Source organism: Plectropomus leopardus, chromosome 2 (assembly GCF_026936395.1).
Source record: "Plectropomus leopardus strain MGB_pleo_1.0 chromosome 2, ASM2693639v1, whole genome shotgun sequence".
NCBI lineage: Eukaryota > Metazoa > Chordata > Actinopteri > Perciformes > Serranidae > Plectropomus > Plectropomus leopardus.
The window spans coordinates 37,249,732-37,264,224 of record NC_142177.1 but is presented as its reverse complement, the minus strand read 5'-3'; the positions used below and the strand labels follow the sequence as shown (position 1 = coordinate 37,264,224).

Sequence of the window (14,493 nt, the reverse complement as noted above, 5' to 3'; positions counted from 1 at the left end):
ACAGAGGCCCCATATATGGGATATATATATATATATATATATATATATATAGGATTTTATGACATTTCTAGGTTTTTGGACATTTTATTGGATTTTAGCATGTTTCTAGGATTGTAGGATGTTTTAGGATTTTAGGATATTTTATGGGATTTTAGGACATTTCTAAGATTTTAGGATGTTACTAGAATTTTAGAACAGCACTAGGATTTTTGTGTATTTCAAAGATTTTAGGAAATTTCTAGGACTTTCAGAACATTTCTCAGATTTTAGGGTGTTTCAAAGATTTTAGGACATTTCTAGGATTTTGGGACATTAGGGGCTTAGTTAGGACCTCTCTTGAGGGGTGCTGTGGATCCTCCACTGGTATTTTTTTCTTTTTCTTTTGATAAACACGCTTTTGGTGCTGTATTATGCACTTTGGCACCTTATGTAAACTAAATGTACAAAAACAATTCTCAGTGTGAATCACTTTATTTTTATTGTGAATTAGAAAGTGATCAGGGGCCGCCTGGCGCCCTATTGGGGGCCAGATTTGGCCTGCGGGCCATAAGTTGAGTATCACTGACATCCAGTAACACTAAGATTTTTTTGGGGGTGAAAAAGGAAACAACTTCCTCCCAAAAAAATGAATTTAAAGCCAGACGAGCACCAGCCTCCACTGAGCTTAAACTAACAGCTCGGCCATTTCCAGTCAGGAGTCTGGGAGAGTTGTCTGTGCCTTCGTGCGAATAAACCCCAAGGATAATGGGGTCATTTCCAGTGACCGTCACTGGTATCTTGACAGTTATGTGTTACTCAAAGCTGCAGCAGCATGAATCACCTCATATCCCTTTAATGTTGCCATCATGTGTCTTTCTCAGTCTTCATATTTAGGTAATAATCCATGACATTTTCATGGAAATGTCAGCTTTGAGACTTTTTGACTGATGTAACACAGCAGTTATTCAACCTTCGGTGCATGTTGTGTACGTATTCTTACACATTTGCACGAGGAAAACTGATGCATTTTACACCCCCCCCAACCATTTCACAATGAATATATAATGAATCACCTGGGGATTTTTTTTTGTACTTTGAGAATGCAAAAGATGCATAAATCCTAGAAATAACCTAAAATCCTAGAAACATCTGATCCTAGAAATGTCCTAAAATCTGCGAAATGCCCAAAAATATTAGAAATGTCCAAAAATCCTCAGAATGTCTTAAAATCATAGAAATGCCCCAAAATCCTTGCAATGTCTTCGATTCCTAGAAACATGCTAAAATCCTGGAAATGTGCTCGAAACCTAGAAATGTCAAATGTCTTACAGTGTAAAATAGTGTAAATAGAAAACTACTTTCCTGATTTGATAATGATACAGTCATCTTATAATGCATCTTATTGATTATGTTCACAAGAATATTCATCTGTGAAGGATTTTATAAATATTGATTTTAGGAGATACTTCAGTAATTAAGTATAGTTTGAGTCACCATGACAAAGATTAAATTAATAAATCGATCTATCTATGTATTTATCTTTCTATCTGTCTATCTATCTATCTATGTGTGTGTGTGTGTGTGTGTGTGTAAATTGAGTCATGAAACAGTCACATTTTTATTTGGAAAAGGTTGGCCTTCTATTGTCATTTTAACTTTTAAGCGTTTTTGCATTAAGATTCTTTGGACATTTTAAAAAAAACACAAAAACTATCCTTAATTTAAAAAAAAAAGCTAATGACTGATGAGTGCATTTAAGGGTAGAAATCCATAATTACAAAATATATTTTGTGTAAAGAACATAACCGATCTCTCACTAATACCCGCCCCTCGACGCAAAGTGACCAATCACAGCGTAGTAGCACAGGTTAGACGAAGGACACGCCCCTATTTTTGAAATTCCCATGGCGTGTTTGTGACGTCGTCAAACAGCGCGAGGACGAGCGTTGACAACAAAAACACGATGAGGATGTTTACAGCTCCGTTCAGGATTACATCAACGGAATATATTTTGGATTTCGGAGAAAAGGCGGGTCAACAGACAAAGCACGCGCCTCCTGTAAACAATGTCGTCATGAGATTAATAATCCGGAAACACGGCGAACATGTTTGCGGTGTGCTAGCTTCTCTGCCACAACGACGTTTGGCTGAAAAAAGGTCGTGAAGGCTGAAATTCAACCGTGCTGGCGGAAGATGCGGTCAGTTAAGTTAACGGTGAGTAAGAAAAGGTGTAAATAACAATGTTGCGTGTAATTTATTAAGCTAGGGGTGGAGGAAAAGTCGGCTAACCGTCAGGCTAATTTATGCTGTTGATGCTATTATGATAGTGGCCAGCGAAAATACCCAAATTTGGCCATGAACCTTGACTGTTATTACTCAGCCCAATGTTTCAGTTATTATTTCTTAAATGTTCTTGTTAAGCCATGTTTTCTGTTTGTTAGAGTAAGGGCTGCGCAAAATATGATGATAATAATAATAATAATAATAATAATAAAATTATATTTCAGGGTTAATGAGGTCGTGAAAAACTTGGAAAAGTGTATATATTTTCAATGAGAAAATAAAGTATTTCATTTAAATTAAAGACAAAAATAGAATGTTGTGATGCATTATACCTTTATCCAAAAAAATGCAGCCCCTGCTATATTGATTTTTCACTTGGCCAAATTGTAATTTTATTAATATTACAATTAGTTCAGTCATGAATAAGATGTCTGCAATCAGCCCTGTTTGACCTGTTTTTAAGGTAAATTTTAAAAGATATAGCTTTCATTTCAAGAGTGAGATTTCACCCTTAAAAATGTCTCTAATTTAAGTTGTTAATTTAAATTGAGAATACTTAAGGAATCCACTGACATTTAGCCTGTTTTAAGAGCCTGCAGGCTCTGATGTTTTTTCTCTGTTCATATCATGAGGCGGTAAAAGCGCTTTCTTCGTGATCCAGCATAAAACAGCACAGCTCTAACACTTTCGAAGTTGGCGATTTAATTCCCACCGGGTAATGCTAAAAATGCAGGCACTCCTGGGACTGTATGGTGCTGTGGATTAAGATTTCTCCAATTGGCATATAAATGGGATATAAAGCAGCATGAATATCTCATTCGTTTCCCTCAGACTGACCCACATTTTGAAGATGATTTTCTCCAGAATGGTGTTAGATGAGCTTCAGGGCAAAATAACTCAATAGTAAGATAAAATTTAATCTTGGCTTTGTCGAGGTCTGTCACTGCGTGTGAACCTGTGGAAGATCATTTGGAATAAGGCCATGAATAATGTTAAAACCAATAATTTTTGATCTGCAGTCGATTTTGACAAATATATATATCTGCTCTAATTTTAACAGTCCTTTCACAAGCCCTAAAGATGTGTCGAAGATCTTCAACAAGAATTTATTCGCTTATTCTGCAAAAACTGTTTCATGGAGTCATTCTGCCCTAATTTCCTATTCTCTTACACAGTTGCCACTAGATTAAAAATAGCGTCTTGCAGTTCTTAAGTTTGGCATCAACCGATTGAAGCTGCTGAGTGATCAGACAAAGGGTTACACTTTAGTTTTTCAATCTTCTCCTGCTCCATATTTGCTGCAGTAATAGTGCAGAAACAGCTGAGTAAAGTATGCTTTTCAAAAATGTGATGTTCTAATCAGTGGGATTTAGGAAATGCCAATACAGATGGGTGACAAATTTAAAAAGGAAAAAAAAGACAAAATGTCTGAGTGAGTTTCTGCTCTACCACAATCCTCCAGAACATCTTCTGTGCTCCTTGTCATAGATTATCCATATATGTTAAACTCTGGAGAGACGAACAAATTTCCAAAAGATACTCCATTATTTGTTTTGATGGTGGAGGAGGAGAGCCATTTCGCTCCAAAATCTCCCACACATTCTTAGTTTGGTTACTGTCAGTGTCACAGCATATGATTCACAGCATTTTTATACTCAGATCATTCAGGGAGTCCCCGTGCATGTTACCTTGAATTTGAATCTCACCCGTGTGTGTTTTATTCTGGTGGCCGAAATAAAGGATACTTTGCTGATTTTCATCCAGCTTTGTATCAAAACAATTTGTATAAAAACACGTCAAATAACGTCATTTGGCGGTGTTTCGCTGGCTCTTGGGCTGTTGCTGTAACTACAGGCTGTACTTGCACATTTTTGTATTCCACGCCAACTCTGCTGCCGCCACCACAGACACAAAGAGTATACAGCTGATCAAGAGACACACCTGCCCTTCTCTCCGTCTCTCAAAATTTGGACCAAAATCTGATCAAACCATGAAACTAGGCAGTAAATTTCAAATATAAATCAAGGTTGTGTTGCTGCACTAGCTATTTCTCACCTAAAATGTTTTCAGAAAAAAAACGAGAATTTGTAAACAGCAAGTGGGCGCCATCCTGCTTCAGGCACGGTGAAAACAGAGGCCGAAAAAATGGATATCAGACGGTTAAACTAAGCGGCGCTGATCAAATATAAACCAAGATACTGTGACTGAGTTGCATATATCTCACCTCGGATGTTTTCAGAAACATGTTTTAGCTCACAGTTTGACTGTAATATGAGATCCAGCTGGCCACCTTCATTTCACACAGACCTTTTCACATCACGTCACTCACCAGCAGGAGCGTTTATTGGTCTGATCAGGCACGATATAAAGGTCTTCACGTAAAAGTAGGCCGTCTCTGCAGTAGAAAGACACAAACACTTTTGAAATTGGTGCTACATGACCAGAGAACACAAGAGAAAAAGGATGACTTTGCTCAAGAAGAAAACAACTACCAGAATGCACTGCGCCACAGCAGACTAATAAACGCTGGTGGGTAACACTCTGCTACTCACACCAAAAAAATCTAAACTGATAAATAGCACTACAGGTGAGAGGAAAAATATGTATTTTTGATTCGGGGTTGAATTGTCTCTTTAAGAGTACAGCCTGCAGCTTTTATACTGGGGGAAAAGAAAATCATTGCTCTCAAGTAGATCCAAAGGAAAACATCTTAGTTTCAGTTTTGTTGTCATTTTTTAAAGGCTTTTATGTGACTGTAATTCTGGTGAAACTCCATCCTTAGTTGCCTCTATCATAAAACCTCATTCCAGCCTTAATGAAGCCGTTTGGTCTCAGCTCTTGCATCATGTTGTGAAAAAGCTTTGGGGGTATCAACATCATACTTTACAACTTCTGGACTGTATGATGACAGCTCTGAATTACTCACACCCTGGCATCATGCATAAAGCATCTATCGGCTTTTTAATGCAGCCTGATGCATGAAAAACAAAAAAACCCATCAAAATGCTGCATATCCATTTTTGGAGGAATGAATAATGGACTGAAATGTGCCATTGAGTGCCTCCAGAATATTGAGCATCCAGTCTGTGAGAGTGTTTTTGTCAACCAGAGAATTATGAAAATTAACATGATTTAGATGAAACTAGATCACATGACACAATGTCAAATCTTGAGATTTTGAGAACTGTGCACAACAGTATAATCTGTCATCTTAGTGCTGTTTCTGCTGTGTTTGTCCTCTATTTGAACTTGAAAAGAAACGATACTGTAAGTCTCAGACAGACGAGAGGAGAGAAAAGAGGAGGATGAGATCAGAAAGATGGAAACTAGTGGAGCTTAGAACAAGTAGGACAGCAAGGAAGTAAGATGAAGAAGTAAGAGAGATGTTAAAAGGAAAAAGATATTTGGAAGTTGGTGTTGAAGAAAGGAGAGTGAGTTGAGAGGGAAAAGTTTTCTCAGCAAAGAGAAGGGATAAGATAAGATGTAAGAAGAAATCAGAAGACAGACATTAAGAAAGAAAATGGTTAAAAGTGTTATCTGTTAATGGGCTTTTAAATGTTTTTTTCTCACTTTTTTGTGATTTTCCACCATCATTCTATCACCTCGTGTGCATTTACTACATTTACACGCACGAAATATTCCGTTTTTTGTGGTGATTGTACACATTTGTGAAATTTTGGGCCGATACCGATGTTTAGAGGAACAGTTTGGCCGACAGCTAATAGCGATGGTTTGTTGTTGTTGGCTACCAGCTGCTAACTTGTGCAGCGTGTGAGCGCCGTGCAACCTTTTTTTTTTGGCACCCTTGTCAGCAGGTTAGAACAGCCACACTGTGTGCGTGAGCAGCGCTGCTCAGCTGCGGCACATTTGGAGAAACAGAGAAACGGAGGCCAATTATTGAAAATGGTCTGGTATATTGACTTTATCCGACCTGTTACTTCAGTTTCAGTGTCTTTATCTGCTACAATGATGAGGAAATACAAAAAAATCTATTTAACTCAACCTTTCCTTTTTCTGCTTCAAAATAAAAGCCCTCCAGCACTGTTTGTGTAGACAGAATCAGTTCAGTTGTTGACACAAAATATTTTATTTTGAAATATTAGCAGGATCTATTGATCTTCTCTCATCAGCATATTTTAACACCCAATGTCATGTTTTTGTGTGTGTTTGTGTGTGTGTGTGTGTGTGTGTGTGTGTGTGTGTGTTCAGAGAGGGCACACTGCGCCCTGGCGATCGTCTCCTCAGTGTGGATGGCGTGCCGCTGCACAACGCCAATCACAGCGACGCCCTCAGCGTGCTGGCTCAATGCGGCCAGGAGGCCCTATTCCAAATAGAGTATGACGTCACTATCATGGGTGAGAACACACACACACACACACACACACACACACACACACACACACACACACAAGACCTGCATTGCAGCTTGAGGCAAAAGTACGAGACTACTAAAGTTTCTACTAAAATGGCACTAAAATTAAAAATTGGATGATTTTTGTTGATGTGTTGGCATTTTCTGCTGCCTCAGGCTGAGCTCTGCCTTTTTTCCTGTAAAACTGCTCAATTTAATTCACCCAGAATGCATTGCAAAGAATTCCCTGGTCATCACATCTGATAGTTGTTGCTTTCAAAGGCATTTTTGCTTCCAGCTCATCTGCCTGGCTGCTAATGAAAGGCACCATGCTACAGTGTGTCACTGTGTTTTATTTCTATATCACAGGAGCGTCAGATCACAAAATGATTCAAATGAAAAACACTTTTTATTTTTGTCAGACACAGTAACGAACGCCTCTGGTCCGCTATTAGTGGAAATTGCAAAGGGGCCAGGAGCAACGCTGGGTATCACGCTGACATCGGCCAATCATCGAAACAAGCAGGTCATCGTCATCGACCGGGTCAAACCTGGCAGCGTGGTGGACAGGTACACACATTCAGACGCAAAGTTTATGTTTGCATCCATGCAAACAGCGATTTATGTTCTGAAATCTCCGTGAACTGGTTCCTCCTGCTGTCCCGCTGATAAACTTCAGATGAAAGAAGCTCTGAGTTGATACAAGTGTTGACAGACTCTTCGAGGTTGACTTCAAGGTTTAAAGCAGCAAATGGATCTGTGGACTGTTTTTTGTCCTTGGTTTCACCTCTCTACAAGCAGGCTGAACTCAGTGAAGCTTGTTATGCAGCCTGATGCCAAGAATCCCAGACACATCCTAAAATCCTAGAAATGTCCTAAAATCCTAAAAATGTTTGTCATTTTACAAAAGTGGCCCCGAAGCAAAGAAAGTTGAGTGTTCCTGATCGAGAGAAAGAGACGGTCTTGCCTCTTTTTTTTGCATGGCATGTATGGTTTTCAGCAAAAAAAAGACAGCACATTTTACAACCACATATACATCTTCATTTTTAACGCAACACTTCCTGTTTCTGTCAAAAAAAGCCCTCTGACAACGTCCTGTACACAGATTCCCTTTTTTTGTTAACAAAAGGCTTTTCACTGTGAAACACTGTGCAAGACCATGCTGTTAAAATGCAGCGGCTGCACCACTCCATAGGTCAGTGGAGTGCGAGCTTTAGATTGTGGAAGTAAAGTAGTTACAGCAGCAGGCGGCTCTGCTGTAGAGCCGGAGCAACGATGCTATCTGTTAACCCCTTTTACACCAACATGAAAGCGGTTCCACTCCAGTTCCTGGACCTAGCTTTTGACTGTTTTAGAGCATTTGAGCCAAAAATAAATTGATTCAGAACCTGAAAAGTTGGTTCTCAGCTGGACCCAAAAATAGAAGGGTTTTCTTGACCTTAAGTGAGAACCGAGACAAAACCAGTGGGCGTGTCATATTCTACAGTTTGAAAGGACAAGGCAACAGTGAGAAGGTCAAATGAAAAATATTTGGGGGAAAAAAGAGCATTCAGTGGTCTCCTTGGTCCATGTGTTTTTGGGTGTAAAAGCAGCTATCCCTCACAGAACAAAAGTTCGCTGTTGTTTGATTTTGCTTCTACTTTTTGCTTCTCCTGTGCATTGTGCAACGTCTCCGTTGATGACACATCATTGATTACAACGGCGCCGCAGAAAACGGGTTGAAACACGAGCTGGCGGCCAGATAGCACCACGCTCTAGGAATCATGAATGTAACTGCTTCATGAATCAGAGCTAAGTTGATGGAAAAGGGATGTGTGAAGTGCTAAACACAGTACTTCAGCGTCTTGCACTGGTGATGCAGGCAGTTTGGACCAGGCATGAGAGGAGAACCTGCAGACAGTACTCAGGGCTAAAAAATACAGATCTCCAATGAAAAAAATAAAAGGTGACAAAGTATTATGATAATATTCACCTAAAACTGCACTAATTATAAAACAAATACAAAACTATTTTTTTAGTTAAGATGTAAACATGACATATAATTAACTCTTTAAAACCTGGAGCGACATCACTTTCCTTGTGTTGCTTTCAGACGCCTTTCACAAGTATTTAAAACTCTCAAACCCACAGCAAGTTGATACGGTTTCTTTCAAAAACAAACAAAAAAAGGCATTACGAAACTTGGTGAGAAATGTTCAACAACAAGCAAGAAATAAGCCGCCATTTTTTTTGTAATTTCTGGGTCATATCTTCTTTTGTTGCTCATTGCCTTCTTCCCAGTGTTTTTGAAATAAATCATGCCAATTTGCTCAGGTTTCAAAGGGTTAAAAAAGTGCCATAAAACTAAATAGGATTCAAAGTAGGTCAGTGCATTAATAATAAAGCAACCTGTGTAGAATTTTTCCTTTTCATGTTAGACCATAATTATGGAAAGCACAAAAATCAAGGTGATATAAATGTCTGTGAATGCAGCAAGTGAGGATTTTTTTGGTTGACTTCATTATATCCCCTCAACCACTTCTGAAAGCAGAACTATACAGTTGGGTTACAGATATGCAGCGGTTGCATATTTATTCAATATATTTTCTCTCTCTTAAGACGCACACACACACACAAAGACACATAGGCTGAGTCTAACTCTCTATAACTAACACAGACAGCAGGAGACAGGATATTTCCCCGAGCCTCAGTCTGGCTCTAAAATATACATGAGGCACTTGAACTTGGTGTCAGTGCTGAAACGCTAAAATAACCTCAGCCAACCGAACAGGTTGACTGTGAAGGTCCGTGTTCTGCCTCTCTTCATTCCCACATGATTGAAAATTCATTTCTAAAATTTGAAGCACAGTTTGAAGAGCAGAGACACCAGATTGAGCCGCTCGGCTGCGTGCATACATATGGCTTTCAAACAGAGCGAAAACGAGGCAAAGTATTTCCGAAATAGCAGAGAAACCATCTGCACTGTGGGTCTTTATCCCGTGCTTCGTCGTGGTATGAATCCTTACACATTCTTTCTCTATGTTCCATCAGATGTGGAGCGCTGCATGCCGGAGATCACCTGCTGTCCATAGACGGGACATCGACAGAACACTGCACAGTCCTGGAGGCAACACAGCTATTAGCCAGCACAACAGAGCTGGTGAAATTAGAAATGCTCCCCTCCCATCAAACAAGGCTAACTGGAAAACAGCACGACACAGGTGGGTACACAGGCTATTTGTCTCTCTGTGTAAAAAGTCGGCTAAGTCTGTTTATTTAAATGAAGTATGAAGGCTTTGGACAGGGTCTGTATGGTACGGTACAGAACGATTTGGTAAATATACCCTGAAAGTTTTGGAAAAGTCATGTTGCCACCACGTCCATTCCTGTGTGCACCGAAGTTTACAAAAAGAGAGAAACAAAAACACGATTGGCTGTCGCTTCATTGTGCTGTCAGAGTGCTGAAGAAAGTGGAGGCCAGCTCAGTTTATGATTTTTACTTAGATTTTTGTCTCTGCCTGTCAGCAGCCTGTCGAGGCTTTATGTCACCAGCTTCCATTGAAAAATGACTTAGCCTGTTGCTGTTTCGTTTGGTGTGTACGCAGCATAAGAATAACAATCTGAACATGTCAGTGGATGTAAATTGATGATGTGAACATGCCCTGTGATGTGATGTGAGTGGTTATGTTTCAGCCTGTTTCAGTCACCTTCAGCACTGGACCAATTTCAAACATTGTTGTTCCCATTAGTCATTAGACACAAAAACATGGAGAAATAGGGTCAAATAAACAAAATTACCTGCATGTGACAATAAGGAGTTCTCTAATGAAGTGTAATATAATTGTTTCCTACATGATAAAATGTTTACTACACAATATTTCCATGTTGACCTGTTAATGCCGGGTTCTTGATAGTGAGCAGAGCAATAAAATAACATGAATACTTTCAATTTAATGACACAAAGTGTCATCATGGCATCCGAAAAAGCACAGTAATTATGCTTCAATCACTCACAACCACATTATTTATCCTGTGATTTTGTCAGGTCTGGACTCTTGTCAACCAGATGGTGTGTTAGTTTAGTTATGTGGCCAAATTCAAATTGATGTTGTTGGGTTTTTTTAACACCTTGTGTTGTCCTCGACAACAGCTGTTAACAGGCTTTGTTGTGTCTGATGTGTGATGACGCGGCTCTGTAGTGAATATGTTTCACACTTGTCTGCTTCTAAAGTGATTTAGAAGTCGTGTGTTTGTAGGAGAGAGAGTGTGTTCCAGTTTATAGGTAAATGCATGCGTGTGTGTCAGCATTTTTATTTCTGTATTGTGTGTGTGTGTGTGCGTGCGTGTGTTTGCCAGGTCTTGAAGTTAATGACTATAATAATCTCTTGATGAGATTGAAGCTTTTGGCTGTCAGACTGATTTTCACAGCCACCCCTCGATTACTATACAGGCTCATCCTGTGTGTGTGTGTGTGTGTGTGTGTGTGTGTGTGTGTGTGTGTGTGTGTGTGTGCGTGCAGTCCATTTACCATTCTGTGCACAGTGTGCTGACAAACCCAGGGGGCTCTTACAACAACTGCATCACTGCAATATGTGGTCACATGATGCCACTGCAGAGATTAGGTCATCACTGTCATCACAGCATTTTTTTTTAAATGTTATATATTTATATATCTATTTATTTTATAATTAACTGAAAATGTGAAACCGCCTTTCTTCCTCTGCATTCACCAGTCTGTGCCGACCACGTCACTATCTGATTATAGATCGTGATCACATAGGTAGTACAGATAGTAACATGTTACGAGTGATAGCCTTTCAACACTGAGGCTTTGAGGGATGAAAAGAGTTTTCTAAATTCAGGCTGGGCGATATGGGTTTAAAATAATATCACAATATTTTAAGGCCATATCGTGATACATGATATACATCTCAGTACTTTAAGATCTCCTCTGTACCACTGTAAACTACTTAAATACAAAATGTTTTAAATGAACTACAGTTACAGAAAAGTAGCTACTGCCTGAAAAAAAGTTACATAAAGTACTGTTATAAATAAATTGAATAAATAATGTTATTATGTGAAATAAAGCAAGGTTTAAAGTTAAGGTATTGTTATAGTGAAGTTAAATAAAGTAGAACCCACGGTGGCTCTATTTTGAAGGAATGTCTCATCTCATGCTGGAAGTGTTGATATTTTTGCAGTGAAGTTGAAGTCTCCAATCAACAGTTGGATGTTAGCGATAGCAGAAAGTTAAACTCTAACCGTGGTATGAGGTTTCAATTACTGAGCTGGAAACAAATGAACAGCTCTCCAGTTGATATATTTATCGTATTTGCAAATAATAGTGGTGGCCCGTAGTCGCAAAATATGACTAAATAGTCACGGTCAGGAGTGCTGTAAAAGCGAGTCTCATGCTGGTGGCTAAAAAGACAATTTATTCTTGATGTTCTCGTTGAAGTCTTTTTATACATCGCACGTGGAACAAGCCGCGATGCATTGCATGTTTTGGTATATTCACACACCCCTAGTCCTGTGTCTAAGTTTTCATTCCCAAACCACGTCCAAATGGCAGAAGCAGCCACTTTTTAGGGTACAAGCTCCTCCTCGTTTTGAGCAGGCCGGTCGGTGTCAGTGTCTTGTGCTGATTCCCCATGTTCACTATCGCTTTCCAGCTCCTCCTTGTTTGTTTGTTTTGGTTCTGTGCATTGTATAGACGCCTCTTCGGCCACGCGGACAGACGCAAAGCATTATCAGATGATGTAAACGAAAAAGTTATATAGCATAATATTAAATCGATTTTTTTTTTTATCGTCAAAGATATATTTTGTCATATTGCATAGTCCTGTACTGGAAATTAGATAAGCATAAAAAATGCAAACACTAGTAAGGAACAAATCCCCAAGACAGTAGATACAGTAGTTACAGTTGTAATGCAATATATGTGTCTTTAAATTCCTGAGCTTCATGTCATTACACCTTCCTCATTATTCATAATAAATTGGGACCAGCAGAATTAGGGCAGAGTAAAAAAACACAACAAATGTTGCCCCAATTAAGTCGCCCTGCACACACTCAGCAGATCAGAGAGGGGAAAAAAGATCCACCCATCCCAGTGTCTTTCTAACCACCGCCCTCTCTCGTGGAACCCCGGTCGAGGAATATTTCGGCTGCGACAGCAACTTTGTGCTTAATTAGCTGAAGGAGTGTTTCTTCACCCGTAGCCAAGTGACGGCTTTTCATCTGCGGGAGAATTAGTGCCAGTGGATTTACAGGGGAAACGCTGATTATCCCAGGTTAATGCCTCACAGCTGAAGGGTTTAAGTATGACAAGTTTCACACACATTGCACACATGCAGTACAACGACGCATGTACACAAACAGGAACACGCCTGTATGCTGCGTGCACAAAGCTTCAAACACATGTGGAGTCTGTCATGAAGCTGCCAGTTTTGTCCCTACTAAATCAGACAAACATAAATTAATTTACTGTTCTTCTCTTCATTACGTTTTCCCTTTTTTTTGTTGGTGGGAAAAATGTGTTTCTTTATGTTGGTTTTCTTTGACCTGATTAGAGACTCGTGAGAGGTTGAGAAAGGCAGGATTAAAAAAAGAGAAGAGAAATTCTAGACGGAAATAGACTAAAACCTCTGTCACAGAGCTACTCTCTATAGAAGGTTTCATCTCAGCATGAAAACGGCAGGAAGAGACAACGTTGAAAGGAGAAGTGAGTGACAGGGAGTGTAAAGGCAGGATGGTTTTTAATTAGAGTCATTACACCTTTCCTGCTGAACGCCTTACACCTCCTCCTCTCCTCTCTTGATTTCATCTCCTTCTCTCCTACTTTTATTTTGCGTCATCTCCTTCATCTTTTTTCCTCGATTTTTCATTTCTTATCTTACTTTCTGTTTCCTCTTTTTCTCTCTTTTAAACTCTGTACATCCTGTTTCTCTCTCCCTCTCTTTTCTTTTCATTCGATCCTAATATGCAGCATGCTGAAAAGACAAAAAACCACTCAAAGCTACACGTTAACCGACCACACACAAAGACAAACTCGAAAGGTCACCATCTCATCAAGCATCTCCTTCATTTATCTCTATGAAGCAAAAATCTTTCCTTCCAATCATGATTGTGAGCATTTTGGTGTGTGTATATATGTGTAAGTGTGTATTTGTATGTGTGTCTGTTGGGTAGTGACCACAGCTCATTAGGACACTGATGGGCTTGTAGGAGACCTTGCGGCCAGCTTTATTAATAGACACTCTGATTAAAGGTTCTGCAGTTTTGTGTGTGTGTGTGTGTGTACGTGTGTGCGTGTGTGTGTGTGTGTGAGACTTTGATTGTGTTTCAGTGTGTTTTACTGTGGCTTAGATTACTATTGGTGATGCTGTACGTAAGTTTGCGTTCGCACAAAGGATGTCAGATACTTTTAATTTAGCCTTTGATAGCACAATACAGCGATAGCGATATGGCTTTTGAACATTATTGTGATATTTTAAGGCTGTATCACGATAGACGACGAATATTACAATATTTTTAAATGTTCTTTAAATTCTCATTAACAATAAAATAAAAAAATATTGAATGAACTGCAGTTACAGTAAAGTTAAATAAAGTAGCTGCTGTCAAATAATAAAATTGAATACACTACTGTTATAATAACATTTAATAAAACAATGTTATAAGGACGTTATATAAAGTATTTTTATAATGAATTATTAAAAATTATTGTTAAAATTAAATAAATCAGATTGGGACCCATGGTGCTTTTATTTTGAAGGACCTGGCTCATATTAGGCTGGAAGTGTCAATGCTTTTTTTCTGTGGACTTGAATCATCCGGTCAGCAGTTGGATGTTAGCATTAGCAGACATTTCCCACGGTGCCTTCAGCCGTGAGAGT

At 39.1% G+C, this 14,493-nt stretch overlaps 1 protein-coding gene across 11 annotated transcripts in view; it reads left to right on the top strand.

Annotated features, from left to right (window-relative positions):
* The window catches only part of grip2b (glutamate receptor interacting protein 2b), a 343,140-nt gene that overhangs the window by 289,226 nt on the left and 39,421 nt on the right, over positions 1 to 14,493 (top strand). For 10 of the 11 annotated variants that reach the window (XM_088070121.1, XM_088070113.1, XM_088070105.1 and 7 more), the window contains exons 7-9: positions 6,472 to 6,617; positions 7,036 to 7,183; positions 9,644 to 9,813. In XM_088070121.1, the coding sequence (XP_087926247.1) occupies positions 6,472 to 6,617; positions 7,036 to 7,183; positions 9,644 to 9,813 (464 nt within the window). The remainder of the gene's footprint in view (positions 1 to 6,471; positions 6,618 to 7,035; positions 7,184 to 9,643; positions 9,814 to 14,493) is intronic. The other variant, XM_088070108.1, reaches the window with a different exon arrangement.